The sequence below is a fragment of the Rhodnius prolixus genome, unplaced genomic scaffold, assembly GCF_049639745.1.
Source record: "Rhodnius prolixus isolate KJV_2025 unplaced genomic scaffold, Rpr scaffold_2, whole genome shotgun sequence".
Classification (NCBI taxonomy): domain Eukaryota; kingdom Metazoa; phylum Arthropoda; class Insecta; order Hemiptera; family Reduviidae; genus Rhodnius; species Rhodnius prolixus.
Genome location: NW_027411592.1, coordinates 11,610,408 through 11,633,060, shown reverse-complemented (window position 1 = coordinate 11,633,060; position 22,653 = coordinate 11,610,408). Strand labels below are relative to the sequence as shown.

The window sequence follows — 22,653 nt, the reverse complement described above, 5'->3', positions numbered from 1 at the left end:
ATAAGGTGTGAAATAAACTTAAAACACCATAAATCTACTAAACTCCAAAATTTATTGACTGACATATTTTTTTAATAGTTTTCTCTCTCATATATGTTTGAACAGATTTTTTAAATTAAATTTTTACTAATAAATATTCTTATTTTTATGAAACTAAAGATATTTATACCATTACCTCCGAAAATTATAATAACAAGTTGTATTTTATTTCCTTAAATCACATAACAATGTCTTCATCAAATTAAGTACACCACCTATGACTAGTTAACTTCAAAATAACCGTTAGAGCAATTAATGAATGATAAGTAATGTGTATTTTCATCTTTTAAAAGTTGTATTGCCATAATAAGGCCTCTATATATTTTTCTGAGAAGCAAATAAATTATGAGAATAAATAAAAAGAAAAATATATTTTGGATGGATTATGAATTTATTATTTGAAATTATGAAAAAGACCAATATATACGTGTAAGAAGGTATGTGTTAATAACCAAGTAATGTATGGATGGAGAAGGACTCAATACCTTATATTAAGGACAAAAACCATTTATTTTTATTTGTTCATTGCCAATAATAGTATTATAGAAAATGTTCTGAGTATGTGTACAATTATGCCAATTGAAGATATACTCGTATATGTGTATAGATAACAGTAACAGTAAAAAATAACTACTTCATTCACTCCAATTTCTCGCACTTTTTGAACATTAAATATATTTATATTTTTTTAATTTAAAAACATCAGGAGGACAAAGAAAGGATTCAATAAATGATTCAAGTCAATTACCGTATTGCAACTAATATAAGACCTCTCAAATTAAAGAAGCCTTTGTTTTCCATAATGATTTCATAAATGACGAAGTAGGGAATTCCCTTGATAAAAATCATTATTTTGACAGTTCAGGCATAGGAAAACAAACGAATTGGAGTTACTACAAATCGGAACATCTGAGCCGAATGCGGTTAGCGTTTCTTCGAAGGGATTCTTACGGAGCTAATTCGAAATACTACCACCATAGCCAGTCTCGGATGAGAAATGAATTCAGTGAGGATGAATATAACTAAAGTGGGCCAAAAAATTTTACAAAACAAGAATCAGATCAGCGGCCTACAGGAAGACCGATAAACATTTAGCAGGCCCCATTAAAAAAGATTTCATAAAAAAGAGAAAGAATTCGAAAGGACTGAGGTAGATTGACGGTAGAAAGGGGAAGTTTCAGGATCTATCCGAGGCACCTCGACATTGTGGTTATGAGAGATAATTGAATAAAAATAAGAAATGAATAAAAGAGCAAATATTTTATTGGTGGAGTTTGATGGATATGTACTATTTTGTAAAAAGATCACACTTACCTATTATCTTACTTTTTTGAAATATTTTTGTAATTACTAAATTTAATAAATTACTGAGTGAATTTGTTACATAAAATTTCGAACGCATTGTTGCAGAAAATTCTATTTTTATAGTGTCAAAAATAGATTATAAATAAAATGAAAGTGCACCTTAAATTAGTTACCGTGAATTGATAAATTTCTAAAATGCACAAAGAATCAAATGATTTAAAACCAAACACAAGTTAATTATTTATGAATTTTCAGCTTATTATTTAAAAAGTAAATACAAATTATAAATTAAGCACTATTAAAAAAAAAACGTATTTTAAATTATTTTGATTACTGTATAATTTATTACGTTGGCCTTATTAACATTTATTTTATTTTAAATGACCTGGATACTGACACAATATTTTTTTTATTTGGTAACCAAAAGTTTTTTGATCTAGAATTATTCACTTTCTATTTAAAATTAAGATAGAACAAATAAAGATTAAATACATTAATATATTTAAGATTAATTATAGACTCATCAATAGCCCCTCTCCACGGAAATCTTTAGATATTTATGCTTGCGATCAATTAAGAAGATGCTGGACTAATCATGATTAAATCAACTAACGCTGCCAAGATCTCGATCTTTTTAATATGTAAATCAGTTTGAAAAAGGTTTTTGTTTTCCTCCAAAATTAAGTACATTTACAATAGATAGATAGTCCTTCCTTTACGTTTAACTTTTCAAAATTTAATTCTTGCTGAACAAATTATATGCTAAATCCTTCTCTTTCTCTTTACAAATTTCTCTCGAGTATAAAAATTAACATTGCTCCTAAGTACAGCTTAAATATTTGAAATAGTTATTTAAAGAGAATTCCTACATTTAATGGATATGTACTTTATAATAAAACACATTAAAAACACACCTTGAAGATGAAGGAACTTCCTTGTGATAACGAAAAAATTGGAACGTAACACACAACACACCATTCAAATTTTATAAAAAGTAACAAAATAAATTTTAAAAAATACTAATAACCTATATTTCAATTTGCTTTTTATGTTTATAAAAACAAAAACATTAAGAAAAGTTAGGTGTTTCCAAACTTGTTTAATTTGAATCAGTAAAAAAAAAAAAGTATAGCCTTCGTTATAGTTCATTTGAGTTCAACACAACTAACTAAACAGCTGTTCAGTGGCTCTCTCTAGGTCCCAGTCGTAAGTAGACAGGGCAACGCAAGCTCTATCTGCATCTATACCCATGTCTTTTAGCCTCTGCACTTTCCTTGCACACTGAACATCAGCCTTAGGCCCTATAGACATCAAATCAAACAATCCATAAAGACAATTCAAGTAATAGCATATAAACAAATTAAAACAATCTGGTGTAAAATATTCTCACGACTTAACTAAATTTTAATCGGTTGAAATGACTAAAATTCTTCGGATTTTAGCAAATAAGAAACAAAAAGAAGGAATATATTTATTTACAACCTAATATTTAGATAGCAAAAACCAAAAAATGCCCAGAAATTTCAACTTTGACACAAGCTCGAATATCGCTTGTTCCAAAACACTCCTTCAGTACACATTTGTTGAAACTGTGCAAACTCATGTGAAATCGAAGGAAAAAATGTTGCGCGTACAGCAGCAATGGCTTCAAAAAATTAATAGCGGTTATTCGACCACAAAGAAAGAAAGATGATTCAAGGCAATTATAATGTGACTTTGATGATGCCAAATTGCAAGCTATCAAGTAACAACCTCGCAGAACTAGAAAAGTTCATTCATATTAACGTTAGCCACCATCTTGTTTTGTGGTAAAAATAAAAAGGTGATGCAGGAAACACCCAAAAGATCTCCTGGAGTATAAAGATTTACATCTAAACTCCATCTGACATGCGCTTCTCATGAATTTGAGAAGTGGAGATGAATCTCAGGCTCCCTGAGAATAGAATTTTGAAGGTGGTCAGTGATGGTAGCAGACCATTTTCTGGTCGGTATTTACTAAGAACTAAATATCTCAGCGGCATCCAGCTTTGATAATAAGTTAGATAAATTTTATAAATTTGTTTTGCATTTACCTTTTGCATAAGCTGATGTCCAATACCTCGCTGTGAGTTTGAACACTTCCTGGTTTTCTTTAAATTGTTTTGCAACTACTGCATCTTGCGGATCATCTGGTTCAGCAGAAGCCATTAAGGCTTGCAAAGACAACAACACTGTTCTTAAAGTCATGGCCGCCGCCCTGTCATTAATTGACAATAATTAATATTACTAAAGTAAATGTAAAGTAGTGCTAATTTCAGTTATACTAAGCCGAACTTTTGACCAAGGAACTAGGTCATGTCAGGAGTAAATAAACACTACTCATTACATTAAATTTTTATCCAAATTTCCTTTGGTGAAAATCTATAGCAATAATACATACAATTATTTAATTGGTACATTGATTTTAACAAGTTGATATGTAATATTATGGATGAAATATATTCGTACATATTTAATTAATCAAAATATTATATTTATATTTCAATTTTTTTCCGCATTCTTATAGATAAATGTCAGTAAGCCCTTCTGGATCGTCCTGACTGGAGAGCGGGCTTGGGCCCTATGATATTCAATTCTATTTATGAATGTGCTTTTATATACTACTAGGGAATATCGGAAGACTGCTTACAATTTAGAAACTTCAAGAAACGATTCTCAACTAACTAGTTTTAAAGCAGTGTTTGCCAACTTGGTTCCTACCGCACGCTAGGGGTGTCTCAAAGCAATATATTCCAGTTTTCCGAGGAATGGTCATATTATTAAAACGTTACCACTTCATAAACTCAAAAAAATGTAATTATGATTAAAATTATTAACTCTTTTTTTTAAAAAAAGTATTTTTTCAAATAATTATAGCACTAAAGAATATAAAGATGCGTTACCATTGATCTTTTAATATATCTAAACAAATAGCTCCAGTTACGGATGAAATGTTTGGATGCCATATTTTGGTTACAAATCGCACCTGTAAAATGATTTAGAAAATGTAATGAAAAAGTAAATAACATAGAAATTCCTGAAATACACTTAAAGAAGTTAATATTCATTCAATTACAGATAATTTAAATGGATGTTTGAATATTTTTAAAATTAAAAACTCCTTTAAAGGACGACATTTATTTGATAAGGTTCCTCATTAGTAAGAAAAACCTTTACAAGAAATCTGAACATTCTCACGATATTCCCTCACCCCAATTTATATATTCATTTTGTCTTGAATCTAGATAATTAAATCTATAAAGGTAGTTACTAGAATATTGAACAAGTTTACTATTAGATTTTGATGTATTTTATTATATTTTCAATTCTTTAAAAAACTAAGAGATGATTAACCTTGCAATGAATTGACAGTTTAGAGGGGAGCTAACTACCCTACATTCAGAAGTGCTTTTAATTGAACCTTCCTGGGAACTTAGTTTAAATAAAGATTGCAGAAGACAATTTTTATCGGAAGTAGTAGTAGCAGCTCCAGAACGACATTTTTGGAAGTCTTCCTCAAACTAAAACTTCGACACTCGAAACACGGAAGAATGCTTTGGTTCAAACGATGGGTGATTTCTCGAAAATAGATGCCTGCTTCATGCAACCCGAAAATGCATCCATTTTTCAAAATCGTTCATTATGGATAACTTTTATGGGTTCTTTTGAGTGCATCATTCTTTATACCTATAGTTTAGGTTGATTGCAAAAGGCAACTAACTGTATTGTAAGATAAATTTTCTATTGTACATTTTATCGTGAATTCCAGCAGCCCTGGCACTATTAATTCTTTAAATATTAAGCAAAAATAACATATTTTTTTTGTAATAGTGCAGTTATAAACTTTTTTTCGTAAGGTCTTCATTTTTCATCAATTTGTTCACCGCTCTGGTGAGGTGCTGCCCCCAAGACGTTAAAGGGAATTCCGGATCAAAACCTTATTGCGCCCCCTGGTGGCACCCAAGGAAAATGTCGATTTTCACTTTTAAAATACGATGGTTACACAGACACCCGAGAAAGAGGCTAGTTGGTCGCTGAAAACTCAAAACCAATAATTTGCCAGATAATTTCTTCTTACGAGGATTATGAGAAAGTAGAAATGGTATTTATAAAATAATTTATATCCTGAAGTTTTCGAAGTAAGAACTAGATATCTCAAAACATCGTCTAAAGTTTTCAAAATATTTTCAACTATCGTAATGATTTAAATAGGCCAGTTTTATTAAGTGGCATACCTTAGGTGGATTAAATGGATACGTTTCGGGTATTTTGATTTCCAAATTAAAAACTCCTCCTTCATAAGGTGTATCTGGAGGTCCTCCTATTTGACCACGGAGTTCCTGATAAGAATCTCCTACTAACTCCACACAAATAGCACATTTAGCGACCTAAAAAAAAAAAGGATTAGTGAAGTTCTAACTCCTCACAATGATTAAGCAATTTTAAAGTTAAACTTTTAAATAATCCAAGAATGTTTTTATTTTTTGAATGGATTTTTATGAAACAAATGAATTTTGTCAACCTTAGAACCAAAAAAATCTTGATTCCAACACTCACATGTCTTTCTTTCTCTTACTCTTTTATTACAATAAATACATTTTTTAAATTCTGAATTTTCCTCAAACAAATTGGTTAGTGTTACAATTACTACTCTCTTAATTATACATATATACTAGAAGTAAACTGAAAACTCCTTTTATAGTCGTCATTTCGATCGGGACATAAATATAAACAATAGCAGCAAATAGAATAACAAATCTAAGAATTCATCGATTTCAAGTTTTTGAGATGTCTCACAAACCTTGCGCAAACATGGGATCTCGGCGATAACTCAAATTCGAAAATTTTTTGAATCCCAATACTCATTACTGAAAATCAGGGCAAGGCAAACAATTTTGATATTTTCAATTCATCTATCCAAAAAATCCAATAATCTTTTAAGTGATGATAGTTTTTTTTATTGATGTAATATGTTAAAAATAAAATAAAATAAAAAATAAGTGGACCAAAGCAATTAATTCTTAGGAACTACAAGAAACAGAATCAAGGGTAAATGAATTTTAAAAACGATATCACTTAATATTTACTTGCTCTAACAAAATAAAACCAAAATTGAACATGCTGTTTCTTTCTTCAAAAACATGTTTCATTTCACGCATGCGAAGTTGACAGCCTTCCTTGCTAAATTAGTTTTATTTTAGTTATTATATTAAAAAGTGTAATGTTTCATGGATGACATTTTCAAAATAAAATATTACTAGTAATTTTCATATGAGATTCCACATTCTTAGAACAAAAAGATGTAAAAACAAGATAAATGGGGATAAACATCTTATAATTATAATATAAATATATAATACATTGCAGCAAAGAAGCCATTTAATCTCTTCTCAGCCACAAATAATGACCACATCTAACAGGCAAGATTTATAAATAATTAAAAATACTTTAATTGAAAAAATGGTTTTTAAACGAAATATACTAAAAAATGTTTTCCTAAAATTAGAAAACGGAACAAGAATTACTGTAGTTTTCACAAATGATTAAGATTACTCATTTTCCTTCAGGTAGAGAAAACAAATGAACAAAAATCTGGTACTGTTTTGATTAAAATTAGAATGTAGCGACTTAAAACTTGAAAACAAAAAAAATACTTTTGATTATTGTGTTTTAGAGAGGATCAAATCAAATTATGAATGAGAAAAAGCGAAATTTACAGAAAAATAAAAACAGCAATCTTAATATCCATAAAGATAAAAAAAATGGTAAGTATGCATTTTCATTAACTTTATCTTATCCAATGCAAAACTGCCGATTAACGAATTAATTTCTTGTAAGGAACATTATAAGTTTAGTTAAATTAATTTTGTTAATGTGAATGAATAAGTTCCAAAAGTCAATTTTCTCACTACGATTATGGAATTGTTAAATAACCTCTAACCCTTGTTTAAAAAAACAAAATAGATAAAATAGTGACGTTATTGATATACCCTTCTTAGTTTATGGTTGCAAAATATGACTATGAAAACTATAAAACAACGACAAAGAAATGGAATAAAACAATGAGTGGACATCAGGGTAAGTAAAAAGAAGCATGAAACTATTTTACATTCGTTTTCCTGTTCATAAAATATTAAATTAACAGCACCAAGTTTTCAAATTTACTTACTTCTTCACTTTTAACAACTTCTTTAAACTCTCTTTTTATTCTTTGGGCTGCAATATTTGCCATTTCCTATAAGAGTATTAAAACCGTGCATTAAAACCAGTAAAAAAATTTGTCCAGTACAAATAGATCTAAAGATAAGTTAGTTAACAGAAATTTATTTTGAGAATAAACAAACAAAAACAATATCCACTACGTATTTTAGCCATTAAATTCATTCAGCACATCTATAACGAAAAACACCTCCATTTACCAGGGCATACTCATTAACAGTAAACAGCTGTTTCAAAAACCACTTAACCGGAAGTTTGAAAGAAATATGTCTTTTCAGTGATGCCCAGCTTATCAGAGTCAGTGCGTGCCAAGAGTCTATTGAGATCTAGGTTAGAGAAGCCAAATAATTTTTTACAGAGCAGAATGCCGAACATCAAAGTTTTTAGTGGCACTTCTCATCCTGAACTTGCTCAGAAGATTGTGGACCGACTCGGCATTGATTTGGGAAAAGTTGTCACCAAAAAATTTAGCAACTTAGAAACCTGGTGAGAAGGTTATATTTTTGTTTGCATGCAAGAATTTCAAATAATTGTAAAAATTTATGACTTTATAAATAAAAATAATTACTACCATTGGTTTAAGAATATACCATTAAGATAGTTTATGATGATTTAAAAGTATAAAATCACTTACTAAAACGGTATTTAAAACAAGAAACCAATTACTTGGCTTTCCGCATTTCTTTACTCCGCTTGGTATTTGGATGCTTAAAAAGTATTAAACTTAAATTAATTATTACTATCTTTTCATAAAGGATTGATTTATCTGGACAGAGAATTAAAGAACCTACGTCCAGTAATTCAGTTTAATAAGTAATATAGTCAAAATCAGATGTTTTTGAAAACAATTCCATCCATCAGTTTTCCGAAGCTATATGAGCTTAATTCAGAGTAACAAGCTTCGTCTAAAGTTGATAAGTAATTTCGATTTATTGACAAATACTGAATACTGGTTCTTTCTTTAAATTAAAAATTACCATTGTTGCATTGTTAAGATGATTCTTGGAATGACGTTTTAGTTTAATAATAGATTTGGTTCCCTTATTTATTTATCTTTTTGTAACAGCTTATATAAAGTAACATTTTTAGTGTGTTTCAATTTTAATTTTATTTTTTAGCGTGGAAATTGGAGAATCAGTGAGAGGGGAAGATGTATACATTGTGCAGAGTGGTAGCGGCGAGGTTAATGACAATTTAATGGAATTATTAATTATGATTAATGCTTGTAAAATCGCTTCAGCGTCACGAGTTACTGCAGTTATACCCTGCTTTCCATATGCCAGACAGGATAAGAAAGACAAGGTAAATGTGAGTCTTATTTTCAGGCATGAAGTTTACTCGTAGTAATTTGAAAACCATGATGTGTCCACACTATGACTCTCCTTAGGTATTTATTTTTATGGCGTAGGTTGGAAAGTTTTCCTTTGATTGTTGATTAAAGAATTCTACATGTGTATGAATCTTAAAGGAGTTACTTTGAAAATAAAATTCTAGATGTTCTTAGTTCTAGATGTGTGGATAGACTGGTTATGAATGATATTTTAGCAGTAAAATAAATATATTGCGAAATATGTAAATAAATATTGAAAAATACTAAATACGTCAAGTTGATATTTGAAGATCAAAGGTATTGATCATACTTTAACTTTTATAGTGCCCTTGTAATTTGGGCAAGGCAGGATTCAGCCTGCTATGGTTGGATGGGGTGTTGGTGGAGTTTGTTGGCCAGGAGTCCAGCCTAGTAACAAACAAGTATGTAACAGTCTTGTGCCTTAGTAACTGTGTCTTCTTGTGCTTACCGTTATGTGATCACGTTTTATCATTTAACACTGAGACATCAAAATCTAAGACTTAATAACTGAAAAAACCAAAATTGCAATACCGTAGAAGCCTATTTTAATTCGTTCCCCTCCCCCACCCAAAAAAAAAAAACGAAAGAAAAGTTGTAAAACTATCAGTAAATATCACATCTAAAGAGCAATGAAATTGAGACCTTGATTTTATTATCCTAGTTTATATTTTCATTATCTCAAAAATTAAAACTATCAATAATGTGCATTAATTACGTTTCTTGTCTTTTTATCGCCAGATTCGATTCTGTATTAAACAATCCCAAAAGGTCATGGATAAAAAATGGTGATTAAAGGAAATTATTTGATAACATTGATCCCAGTTTTATTACAAACTTAGATCAAATTTCAGTTAAAATTCAAATTTAATTCTGAAAACTCTTGATAGAAATAAAAGTTCAGTTCTTAGAAACAAATCAAAGTTCTGTATTTTAATTCGCAAAATGCGACCTTTGTGTTTGTTCTGATCTATTGGGGAAGCTACATTGATTGATGTTTAGACGGTCCATTTAATTTAAAAAAAAAAATGATTGCTTAAAGTTTACTTTAAAATGCCTTGTGAAACGTACAGATCGTCAATATGCACAGTTCAGTGCTGCCTTTCAGTATTAAGTTTTGACATTTTGCAATTCGACATTTCGAGACACGTAAAGACCTGCTACACAAAAAATTTGGCAATTAATTTAGGAGAAAGCTATCATGGGGACGAGTTCGTTTACCACCTATTGAGTGGTTAACTCTTAATAATAACTTTTCCATCGTTCCTTTTCTTTCGGGTTTTAAATAAGTGCTCGTACCACCTTTTTCATAGTTATTTGTTTAGATTTTTTTTCTCTTCCTGGTTTTCTCTCTGTTGGTTTCCTGGGCTTTTTGCAACCACGTAATTGCTGGACTTCCATTTCTTCTTCTTCCGGGTCGTTTCTGTTCTATAATGTAATTCTCCCTGACAATTGTCTTCAGACAACCTTTTTATATTTACATTCCTAATCATCTGTTATTCTTTCTCATACGTATTGCAATCATGTCAATTTTCGACTTTGTGTTTTCACAAAAATCTCCGTTTTGGAATCCCTTTAGTTCGAAAAATTGGGTTTTAGAGGATTCTCTCTCTCTCTCTCTCGCACATATACTATAGAGAGAGAAAAAGTAGGAGATCAAATATCTCCAAAAATTAAAAATCACTGGGAGGTTTCACTTTATGTATAGATAGGACTCTACCAGGGAGGGCCTTGTCATTAAACCAGTGATTAAATATCCTTAACTGGCAGTACCTTTTTACTGAATGGAATTTTTTTGAGATTTTGTAAAAAATTCTATGAAGGACATTTTTGACAAAGGAGGGGGTAAGCTTTCCCTCTAAATAACAATTTGAGTAAAATGCACTGTTTATTTATATCCTAGAAATTATAAAGGTAGGTTAAATGTTGCTAAAATTCCGAGTTTGATAAAAATTCCACATTTGGAAGTACCTAGTTACTGAGAGGATTATTCTGTTTTTTGTGTGTTTTTCTCAAAGATGGAGCACCATGGATTTTCCACAAAACTTTGAATTCTCATTGCACTACAATTGTCTTAAAACGTTTGGTTGAGAAATGGTTTTAACACCATTCTGTTTTAAGTATTAAGAGAAAAATTGGTAACTTTCCTATAAAGTACCATTTCAGTAAGATGTAGTACTCTCTCTGCAAGTTTTTTTTTTTATTATTATAAAGGGGGGGGGACTTGATAAAATTTCGGGTTCGTAGAAACTTCCGGAAGTACCACATTAATGTTATAAGTAAAGTAAAGTAATCGCCTATTTTTTCAGGCGGGGCTTAACATCCAACTACCAATTAGGTGTCGTGGACGGAGGCGTCTAGCAAACATACTTTACTATTTCTCATTTTTAAACATTAAATAAAATCCAAGGCCTATGACCGGGAATCGAACCCAGTACCACAATACATTTTAGCTTCGCAGGTCTCGCCTCTAACCGCTCGGCTACCGTGGCGCCTACATTAATGTTATATTTTTTAATTTTCTGAGATTTTCCGAAAATGATTCCTTCAGTTCCTGTAATTTTTGAGGTGTGTTAAAATGTTACTATAACAGAGCAACTAAAAATTTACTTGAAGAGAATGTCTTTTGAGTGTTCAAACCAGATTTGTTCCTTTCTTTATATGTCAGCTGGACGTCGTCAAAAAAAAACTTATACATCTGATGCTTATTGCCGGGGTAAGGGCTTCCAAGTACTCGACACCATCATAATATTGTGGATAATATCCACTTGTCATGAGCCAACTTGTTATTCTTGGTATAAATACTTTTATCTCACCTAGTCTTATTTGAAAGTTCAATTGATATTAAATACAATGATTTTAATTTGCAGTTCATTCCAAAAGTTGCTTAATCGCCAGTATTTTTCCGAATTGTCACTTTCTCATTGTCACAAACACACACACTCATTCTGTTTGTATAATTTGAACGAATACTTCTTGTATTGAAAATTAATTGCAATCAATTCCAAACTTACTAAAACCTTATTTTAAAATACGTTGACCACATTTATATGGAAATTAAATTATCTGGAAACCGCAATCACCACGATTTAGAATAGTACAGATTGTTATTAATGTAAATATTTACTGATCTATAAGCTCCATTATTTAGTGGAAACAAATTCCGGCAACTTAATTTTATATATTACAAAAATACAAATCGCTCCAAACTACAATATATTGCCAGATATACGTCTTATTCATGAATGAGATGATATTAAAAATGACTAAAATGAAAGGTCAAAATGAATAAGGATATTAAAGTCATCATCAATGTGATTGTTTAATTAAATGGTGATTGCGTTAATTTGGGGCGGCAACAAACGTTTCCTATGTCTAGCAAAGCAAGATTTATTACTTGATAAAAATAATCAATTACACTTGAAACTTGTTTGCTTATTGTTGAAATTAACATATAACATAGTTAAATCGGATTTTTGGAATAGGAAATGTGAAATCCAGTCACTCTTAACGAAAGTCTTATTTTTTACTTATTAAACTAATAGATATAACATAGTTTGCGTATGTAGTATCAAAAATGTATGCAAACAAATATCCCGATTGCTGCATATTTTTATCTTTATATATTCTAAAACAACTTAAAAACTTGTTCACAAGTCTTTAGTACAGTAAATATGTATTATATAAATACAAAGTTCCATTTTATTTATGTTAAATATATAGGCTGGAGGCGACTCAGGGCAAGCTGCAGTGGCCACTATTAAAAACTACGAATGGAAATTCAGGGTATTAAAACTTATGTACAGTTGAAATTGGAGATCAGCAATGGGGGATTCGCTTTTACGTCCGCATTTTTGTTTTATTAACTTGAATAAACTCATATCTGAAAATTTTAGGAAATTCCTCTGGAAAATAACAGATCCTATACCGTCTTTTTAATCTCTGTTTGTAAAATTGTTTTAGGGCTTTTTTTTGTATGAAGGATGTATGGAGGGCTAATAAAAGTTTTCGGGAGGAAAAATAAATTTCAAACATGTGATCTGCCATTTACGAAAAAAATAACAAATTATTATACTTGCTAATGAGTATAACAGAATTATGTAATATATTTTTATCATGGTTTATTTTCTTGATACATGAACTATGAAACTTTTTTTTTAAATATTTTTTATAGCTTTTATGGCAATAGGTTATCAATTATTTTAATGATTTAAAAAAGTTATTTTCGATTTTTAGATTTTTTTTTTTTCTAAATATGAAAAATATTAATACTTAAAAAAAAGAAAAAGTCAATTGTTTAAATGTTTGCAGGATTTTGTACCTGATCTAAGCACAGTGAGTAAAGTCAGCCATTGCCATTTGCACATCAGTCCTTTGTGTAACAGTTATTGTTGATATAACAATATTTCCTTAATTTTACTCTCTCCACTTAAATATTCCTCTTCCCAGAGTGATTTTTGATTTCACTTATCTACCGATTTTTCTTCACCCCCACAGCAGTTAGTGTGTGCGTGCGTCTTCCCTTGCTAAAAAATTTCTTTTTTCTAACAAGAAATTTTCATTTTAGAATAACTAACTATTTTTTGTTTATGTAATCTCAAATTTGACCTAAGGTTAATCGTATGCAATTAAAAATAAATAAATAAATAACAGTTAATAACAGTTTGGGTTTGTATTGTATGTTTTTTGGTAACGGTATTATGTTTGTTAACTAATGTGCTAATATTAATATATATATTATATTTTTGTTCTTAAAATACAAAAAATAAAAAGCTGAATTTTATTTATTTATGCTACTTTAATAAAACAAACTATGAACTTTAAAGTACACTAACATAATGCATTTGCAACATTGCACCTCAAGGACTTATTTCAGATTAAATGGCTTGTTTCTGTATCTAACAATCTATTTTAACCAGATTAAATGTTAGCATGCATAATAGTTAAAATATTTTGAAACGAATAAAGTTATCATCAAATGGTAGTCAATCAGTCAGTCTCCTGAAAATTCAGATTAGGTGATTATTATTTTCATGTAGATGTATTTAAGAATTAGAAAAAAAAAAAAAAAAATCATTAAATTCCTTCATAAATTTTTCGACATTTTTTATGTTATGACCTCAATTAATTCCTTTAAAAAATTTCTTAGTTATGTCATTTTCTTGTGTTGCGACCTCCTGTGTCCACCATATTTCCTTTGCTTCTGATGTTGCAAATGCATTTTGGCTGGCTTAATGGGTGGCTAGCAGTTAAGTTAACTTTTTTGTGAAGTAGTATTTGATTAGCACGTTTATAAAAACAAAACGAAAAAAAGAAGAAAACTTAAAATTTAGGCAGTTTTTTTTATTAATTTAGCAGTATAGCATGAATTATTAGAATAATGGATATCTATGATGGATATATTTCCAAGAGAGTTTACTAATAACAGATAATCGATATTGTTACTTGGAAGTAACAAATATTGTTACTTGGAAGTACAGACAAAAACATTTTGGATTATGATTGGTGTTGAAACAGTTGTGAGCAAGTAAAAACATTTCATAAAAACTTGACTTGTTTATAATTGTAAAAGGGAAAGCTAGCTTATTGCTATTTTTAATAAATTCCTGCAATAAATGTTGTTTAAAATGTATTAAAATTAAAAAAAAAAATCATTTTTAGAGTCGAGCGCCAATATCCGCCAAACTAGTCGCTAACATGTTGTCCGTGGCTGGCGCAGACCACATAATTACCATGGACTTGCACGCTTCTCAAATACAAGGATTTTTTGACATTCCTGTGGATAATCTATACGCTGAGCCGGCAGTGCTGAAATGGATAAAAGAAAATATTACAGAATGGAGGGATAGTATTATTGTTTCACCGGACGCAGGTGGTGCCAAAAGGTATAATTTATATAATTTTAGAGGTGACATTCTATTGGAGTTACTTAATGTAAATATAAATATGTATCAGCACCTTTCCTTGTACATAATACGAAGTCTACCTCTTGGCTCTCTTGCCAATGGGTCTGGCATTCAGTCCTTCCTCCATTCTCAAAACATGGCCAAACCATCCCAACTGTTGGGCCTCCAAAATTTGCCGCGCTGGCTGTATTTGAAAGTCTTCTCTAATTCGTGCATTCCTGATGCAATCTCTCCTAATTTTACCCAGGATGTGCCCCAGGAAGAGCATTTCTGCAGCCGATAACTTACTTCTGGCATGCCTATCCAGCACCGTCCAGCTTTCAATACCATAGAGGAGCACAGGCGAAAACACCGTTTTATGTAGCACCAATTTACCATCAAGACTCAACTCCTGCTTTCCAATCAGTGTGGGACTTATTTGGTACAATACGCCGTTTGGAAGAGAGTTTGCTTGACAATTTCATTCCCTCCGTGTTTTGAAAATTTGGGGCAATATTATCTCTTCCTAATTTTAATTGTCATACAGCCTCTTCCACCTCTTTATCCCATATTATGTCATCCATGTCGCCAGTATGGTTAGCTTCTCTAGCTTCGCTTACACTTGTTGGTGACTCATAGCTTGGGGCCGAGAATTTCTCTTTGTAATGCCTTCTCCAGATCTCCAATGACTTCTTTTTTTCTGTGATTAGTTTTTCTTCAGAATCCCTAACATTTTTGACCTGTTTACACATCTTACATCTCAGTGCTTTTACAGTGATCCAGAACTTTCTGATGTTTTCCTGATAATTTCCTTGTATTTCCCTCCCATAATCCTCCTATTCCTTTTTAACCTTTACCGCCTCTCTTACTTCCTCATTCCACCTGTCATACTTTAATTACTGCGTTTGGCCTGATGCCTCTTCTGATAGCGCTGCTATCCACCATCAGAGATGTTTTTTGACCTCTCGGTCTATTCCTTTAGTCGCCTCTTGCGACATCTTGGAAGGGAGCGGAACTGTTCTAACCCCAGCCGCAGAGGTTAATTTTAGGACAATAATTCCTGGTCTTTCTTTTTGTTTGTATAGGGTCACATCAATTGCAGATAGGCTGAACGTTGATTTTGCTTTAATTCATAAAGAAAGGAAAAACGCCAATGAAGTTGCTTCAATGGTTTTAGTAGGATTTGTGAAAGATAGAGTTGCTATCTTAGTTGATGACATGGCAGACACTTGCGGAACAATTTGCCTTGCGGCTGAAAAGTAAGTATTCTATTTATTTTCTTTCACGAAATTACTCTTTCTCCTCTCTTGCTCTCTCCAAAAGTAGGGAATATCACATGAACATAAGTTTTTTATAAAAAAAAAAAGTTTTGAGGTACTCGCTGAACGAAAATGAAGTTTTTTAGAAGTCACGTTTAGTGCAGAAATCAATTACATTTTCAACATAGATTTTTCTTTATCAAATTTCTATTATCCGATTTTGAAAACTTTTACTTTCTCTTACTACTTCTATGCAGGAATTATTGTAATCAAGCAGATTTTTTACTCTGAGTTTTCAACGGAAATATTCGTTTTGAGAACGAAAGAAATGGTCTTTGCAAATTTTTCTCTGTTTTTGTGTACTAACCGCCACTTATAAACGAAAAATCCCACTCAAATCAATTTGAGATTTCGTTTTGGTGTTACCAGAGACTCGAAATAAGGATTTAGTCAAAAAACTAATCATTTTTAAAAAATCGCAAGAAATTCGAACTTTTTATTTCGTTAGATCACTTCCCTGGGACCTAACTGAAATTTAGCGATGAAAAGCTATCAACTGGAAGTACCCCTTTGCAGATATGTTTCCAGTTTTTAAAGATTTACTAGAAAACTTCTTCGGCCATTTTGCAGAATATCTGCCCAATGCACATCTTTAAAAAGTTAATTATAACATTTTTTCAAAGTAAAGTTAAGGCAATTTGGAGAGAAGTGGTGGGACCGACACTTTCCTCCAAATCGCCATTTCGGTGTTATCTAAATTAGATATTCTTAAATGAAAACTTGTATTTGAATATGTTTTTTAATAAAATGCATTTTAGTGCAGTTCTCGTAAGGTTGGCGATGTTTCCCTATTAGGTGCAATTTCGGAGTATTATAAACAGTTTTCTCAAGGATGTGTTGCTTGAAAAAGATCAATACAATATTTATTTGAACTAATATCATTAAATGTAAGAGAAATTAATATGGTTTTGCAACTGTTCTTTTTTTAGCGCTCCCTAACAATTTTATCTGTTACACAATTATGCTAAACTTTCAGATTCTCTTACAACTAATATATTTATGCACATATGTACTAAATAAGTTACAGTTGGATATTTCTCACGAGATTGTTTTATTTTAGGTTAATGGACGCAGGTGCTACGAAAGTCTATGCTATTCTTACGCATGGCATCCTCTCAGGTCCTGCTATTTCTAGAATAAATAATGCTTGTTTTGAGGCTGTTGTTGTTACAAATACCATCCCGCAAGATGAACACATGAAAGATTGTCCTAAAGTTAGGGTAGGTGTTATTCGATTACGTTTAAGCCTACACTTCTTCTTTCATTTGTTTTTAAACAAGTTTATTTTAATATTTTACTGTATATACTGTATGCGTATAATATATAAAATTTTATATATTTTCGTGTTTTTGATATAGTTAATTAATATTTATTTACTTTCATCCACGACATCTCAATATATTAGTTAAAATTGCAGGCTACTATAATAATATAGACATTATTTAATTTTTGCTTCTACTTTTTCTTTTTAGTATTGTTAAATAAGAGATGTTAGCCAGATTGAAAATGTAGTCGCTCCTAGAAAGGCAAGGCGAGGCATCCACTGTAATGGAGGCTTAATCCTTCGGTGAGTTAGGAGGTGCTTAAGAAATAGGCCAACAGAGCAAAGCTCTGAAATGACCTCCCTTGACTAAGACTGCCGAAAATCTGTCTTGGCAATTATAACCTGAAAAGATTTTATTCTTGCCGCGTTAAGAACAAAAATAGACTGCATTAAATGCTAGACCAGTTCTCTTACGGAGCATTGTTGTAGATTCGGCGAACATCTAAGTAGCTGGGTCTGAAATATTATAGGCCAGCAAATGTTGAGAGGCGATAAAAGAAAGTTAAATACACCTTTCGAATGAAGGACTACCTGCGATGACTTCGTTCAATGACGATTTAGATGTCTAGGGTTATTGTTTTAGTTGGTTTAGATGGCTAAAAATCCAATTTCAAAAAAAGTTATTGATTGGATCAATTAATAAAATTACAGAATCTTTCCTTCGGGCTTTTCTAATATTGCTAATTTTAGATTAGTTCTATGAAATTTCTTTAAACTTACAGAAAGAGAATACTGCCAAATCTCCGTCTGAATGTGTAGTAATATACTCATCTCAAAATATTAATTATTTTACGAAATCTATTTAGTTACATGTAGAATGGATCCATGTAATCTGAATTCTGTACCCACAATTTGATTAATCAAATAATTTAAATAAAATAAAGTTTTATTATTATTGTTGATATTTTAATATTTTTCCAGTGCATTGATGTATCGATGATGTTTGCCGAGGCAGTAAGGAGAACACACAACGGCGAATCAGTATCTTATCTGTTCTCTAATGTACCTTATTGATTAATGCATCGGTTTTTTTTAATTTTATTTTAAGGCCTTTTTGTGTTTTATGCATACATGGATTTATATATATATATATATAATTGATATGAATGTAAAAAACATTTTTTTATTATTTAGATTTCCCAACTGTTAGCAATATCTCACCACTGCGTTGATTAATCTGTGAAATGTGCTGTAGATATATGTCCATTTAAAAAAAAATAATTTTTTTTTCTGCCAAAAATCATACGTTACATTATATCAAACAGAGCTAGCATTGTGTAGGTAGAATAGCTCTCTTTCTCCTAACTTTTATTTTTGTTTTATTTATATAATGTAGATGGTGTGTTTATTAGCAGGATAAATATTTTTGTCGTGTGCAGTGAAAAAATAAATCTATTTATTTAATTTACATTTATAAATACAAAACACATAGTTATTATCACACAAGGCCCAATAGATTTTTTTATATATATAATTATTAGTATTGTCTTATGAAGTTGCTACAGTAACAAGTGTAACTTACAGGATGATTGTTTGGAAAGAACTTATGATTTGATACTTTTACTTTTTAATTTAAAAAGTTTATATTTCTAAAGTTTAGGGAACGTTTTTCTTTGCTACTTGTAGTTCCTATGTAATTACAGAATTAGAAATATTAAGAAGTAGTCTTATACTAAATTTATAACATAAAACGTCGGGAACAGGCTCTGTTGCAAAATTTGAATGGAAACCAATTATTTTCGGATGTAGTCATTGCTTTAAAACAAAAACTCAGTAAACTAAAAAATTAAAAATTCTTACATTGAATGTGTTAAAAGTTTATTATGAGGTAGAACAGAGAAATTTACTGTTAGTGAAGAATTTGTTGGTGAGAAGATAACTAATAATAAACAAACAGACATTTTGTACTCGGGTGCTTTAATTAATCTTTGTTGTCATAATTTCATTAAAATAAAGTTAATGTCGTAATTATATTTTTATAAAAAAATCTGTATTGCTTAATGAGACAAAGTGAACTTGTATGGCTGTTTCTTATTCACTTTATATTCTATAGTATATGTGTAAATATTTTTTATTATTGTTTTTATTATTATTATTAACATAACTATCAAGTTAAAGTTAAAGGTTGGATGTGCCATCTGTTTAGAGGCTAAATTGTGATGAGATGATAATCAAATATATTCCTAAAAAGTCCATTAATTTTGGGTCTAGCCATGTCCAAGCCAATTTGCAATGATAACTTCTAGATTGAGCAACCTTGCGAAGAGTACAAAGCAAATGTTTATTTTCTTAAGGCGAAACTCTTTGTCTCAAAAATTTTGAGAGCAAATAGAGCCTAAGGAAAAGAATTTTAAAAAATACTCAGATATTTTCAATTAATAAAGCCAATCTCGTTACTAATTAAAATTAGCATTTTGACTTTGAATTTTCTCTGTCCACCTCGAATCTAATTTTAAAAACAAATTTTACGATGAATAATTTTGATTTTCAATTGTTATGATGAATGATTTACAGAGAGCAAAGCCTGTTTGTAGAGTGTTTAAATTCTTAGTTTAAATGTTTTCTGTTGCAAGTAGGAGCAAGTATTCTGAATTGTTATAAAATATCCTGTATTATGATACAGTCAGTGGGAAAGAAAGCTCATTAAAAATAATTACTATGTTTTCACTTCTACTTATACTTCTGTGATTTTTTTTTTTTTAATATGCTGTTAGTCTGATTCTAACATATTTGGGGGCAATTAATAATTAATGTAGATGAAAAATAAATTTGATTTTATGTATATAAGTATATGTCAGTTTTTATGTTTGTTTTTCCATCTCAGTTACAAGTTTGTTTTTCTGGTTGCTTTATACATTTTTTAATTAATTGGTTTTCTAAAGAATTGTATAATGTCTATAAAATCATTGTCTAATTCGAATAAATTTTGAATTTTAATTATTTTTATTTTAAGTTAGAGAACAACAAAAAAAATAATAAATAAAATGAAAAAAACTAGTGGACCAATACAATTTTCAAAAATGTTTATATAAATAAATTAAATAGTAATTGTTATTTGTATTTGCAAATTATATTATTATGGTTTAATTATTATTAAAATATTTCCACAAAATTTAAAAAAAAAAGTTTAATAATTGCAGTTGTTTTTTTAATTTTTTTGCAGATAGGTTTATTTAATTTGAGAAGTACAAGAAATATATAATTTATTGGTGCCAAATCATATTTATCAAGTCTATTTATTTTAGAAGTATTTTTAGTTTTATATAGTTTATGAACCTTTTTTCAAATAACAGAACTTAAAATTACTATTGATGTTTCAGTTCTGATTTTTTTTTTTTAGTTGAATTATAGCTTAAGGTTTTGTATGTAATAATACAGAGTATAATAATACATGATTTGAGCACTTAAATTCCATTCCATTACTGATTTTTTGTTTTTAATTTATTATTGATTCTGGAAAAACTAAAATAATGTCACATTTATAATGTTCGCTTAAAGTATAAATATAATTAAGTTGATTATAGGTACTCCTCACTTAACATCCTCCACTGTCAAGTCGAACGATGGATCGGAAAGCGTGTTGCTTATTCGTGTAATAACGATTCCTTCATTTTAAAATACTAATTTTAATTTTCATTAGCAACAATCTGAGAAGCACATCAAAATATGTAACTTCGTTAAAAGAATTTTTTAAAAATATAACTTCCAACGTTTTGTCAATGCTCAGTTGTCGTCTTTTTCAAGTCAACAATGAAACATTTATTCGTATTAAGCATAAAAAAAAAAATAAATACCATTGTTTTTATTGAGAACCTCAAATTAAGAAAAGGAACATTATAATACCACGATCACTCTAAATGCTAATGTTAACAATGCTTCTGTAGATTAAACTACTTCCAAAAATAGTGATAATGTTATTTATTCAATAGTATTTAAATTCTTTAAAAGAGGTTTGGACAGATAAATATTCTAATTGCCACCGTTTCAACAAATATGTCTTCTTCAAGGCCTAAAGCAGTAATTTGTTTTTTTCTTAATTCCATAATTTTGGTCTCTGGTCTGTATTGGTATTGAGAACGACTCATTTTAATCGTTGTATGACATCAAAAGTAAATCATATTTTGCCAAACGTTGGCAATTAGAATTTAAAAAAAAGTTTATATATCAATTTCGATCGAATCTAATTATTAAATAAGGATATAAACAAAGCACCAATCATTCAACCAACGTTGAATGTTAGCGCTTTATACCTTGATGCTTTTGTATATATCGTCTTTAATTATGTAATTATCATTCAACGATAGAGATATTCCTGGTTCTAATTCACTAAGGATTTTTTTTTTTTTTTTTACGTACTGTTAGTGAAGAATTTGTTGGTGAGTAGATAGTAGTTCTTATCATTTTCATTTTCAATCGAGAAGCAATAACACTTCTTACCTTTTTGGGCGCTTCTGCCAAATAGGTCGCCCTCTATCTTTTTACTTTCATGTAAATGAATAACCAGATTCAAAAACCGGGCCACCTTGATTTTTTGAGATATCGGTGAAATAACTTTCTCTTTCTTTTCTTTTGCTTATCTTACTCTTTGCTCTTATCTTATTCACGAGGTTAGTAACACCATTTCGATAAATTTTTTAAATGGTCATATAGTCAAAAATATAAACATGTAATTGGTCAAATATATGCATACTGAATAAGGATGTAAAGAATGTACAACTCAAGTAAATACAAAGTTTAAACCATTCGAAAAAAAATTAAATATTATTTGAGAGAACAATAATCAAACTATTATAATTTTTCAATTTTTTAAAGTATTTTTTTAAATAACACAATCTGTAAAAAGTCATGTCCCAAGAATAGGAGAACAATGAGAAGTGGTTTTCGAAAGAATTCATTCACAGAAAGGCAAAAATAGAAAGATTATTTGAAATTTGAGGCCTTTAAGTTGGACACTTTTATCCAGAATGGACTGAACTTCTGTTGATGGTAAACAGAAGAGCTAATTGAGAAAATGAGTTGCGATTAACATTCTTAGTTTTAGTATGTTTTCTTTGTTTATGGTGATGTATTAAAATTTAAAAAAATAAACTTATTGACATTGCGTTTAATACCGTCCAACCTCGGGAAGAGTGTTTTCGGGCGTTGGAGTCAATAGAAAAAGGCAGGTGTGATTACCATGATATTATTGATTGTGTA

At 30.0% G+C, this 22,653-nt stretch overlaps 2 protein-coding genes across 7 annotated transcripts; one reads left to right on the top strand and one right to left on the bottom strand.

The window, feature by feature from the left end:
- Positions 1 to 33: 33 nt before the first annotated feature.
- Positions 34 to 8,382, bottom strand: Ubc4 (ubiquitin conjugating enzyme 4). 2 transcript variants are annotated; one of them, XM_074120900.1, is made up of 6 exons: positions 8,216 to 8,382; positions 7,532 to 7,597; positions 5,598 to 5,750; positions 4,266 to 4,348; positions 3,417 to 3,580; positions 34 to 2,645 (listed from the first exon to the last, which is right to left on the bottom strand). In XM_074120900.1, the coding sequence occupies exons 2-6, from the start codon at positions 7,592 to 7,594 to the stop codon at positions 2,509 to 2,511; spliced, it is 600 nt and encodes a 199-aa protein (XP_073977001.1). In that variant the 5' UTR covers positions 7,595 to 7,597; positions 8,216 to 8,382; the 3' UTR covers positions 34 to 2,508. The 2 variants fall into 2 exon arrangements, with proteins under 2 accessions (XP_073977001.1, XP_073977000.1); XM_074120899.1 differs by lacking the exon at positions 8,216 to 8,382 and having other exon boundaries at positions 7,532 to 7,827.
- Positions 6,869 to 21,362, top strand: Prps (phosphoribosyl pyrophosphate synthetase). Of its 5 annotated transcripts, none has more exons than XM_074120888.1 (9): positions 6,869 to 6,957; positions 7,037 to 7,127; positions 7,860 to 8,067; positions 8,700 to 8,889; positions 12,653 to 12,715; positions 14,591 to 14,814; positions 15,900 to 16,073; positions 17,194 to 17,353; positions 18,379 to 21,362. In XM_074120888.1, exons 1-9 carry the CDS (start codon positions 6,943 to 6,945, stop codon positions 18,469 to 18,471), a joined length of 1,218 nt encoding a protein of 405 aa, XP_073976989.1. In that variant the 5' UTR covers positions 6,869 to 6,942; the 3' UTR covers positions 18,472 to 21,362. The 5 variants fall into 5 exon arrangements, with proteins under 5 accessions (XP_073976989.1, XP_073976992.1, XP_073976990.1 ...); XM_074120889.1 differs by having other exon boundaries at positions 6,883 to 6,957; positions 8,700 to 8,883; XM_074120891.1 differs by lacking the exon at positions 12,653 to 12,715.
- The last annotated feature ends 1,291 nt before the right edge of the window (positions 21,363 to 22,653 follow it).

Excerpts from the sequence above, each read along its gene's own strand:
- Prps (XM_074120888.1), top strand. Across the intron at positions 12,716-14,590 it reads ACTACGAATGGAAATTCAGG|AGTCGAGCGCCAATATCCGC; the intron begins GTATTAAAACTT and ends AATCATTTTTAG. Across the intron at positions 14,815-15,899 it reads GACGCAGGTGGTGCCAAAAG|GGTCACATCAATTGCAGATA; the intron begins GTATAATTTATA and ends TTGTTTGTATAG.
- Ubc4 (XM_074120900.1), bottom strand. The coding sequence starts at position 7,594 with ATGGCAAATATTGCAGCCCAAAGAATAAAAAGAGAGTTTAAAGAAGTT. Across the intron at positions 3,581-4,265 it reads GATATATTAAAAGATCAATG|GGCGGCGGCCATGACTTTAA; the intron begins GTAACGCATCTT and ends AATTAATGACAG. Across the intron at positions 2,646-3,416 it reads GACATCAGCTTATGCAAAAG|GGCCTAAGGCTGATGTTCAG; the intron begins GTAAATGCAAAA and ends TGATGTCTATAG.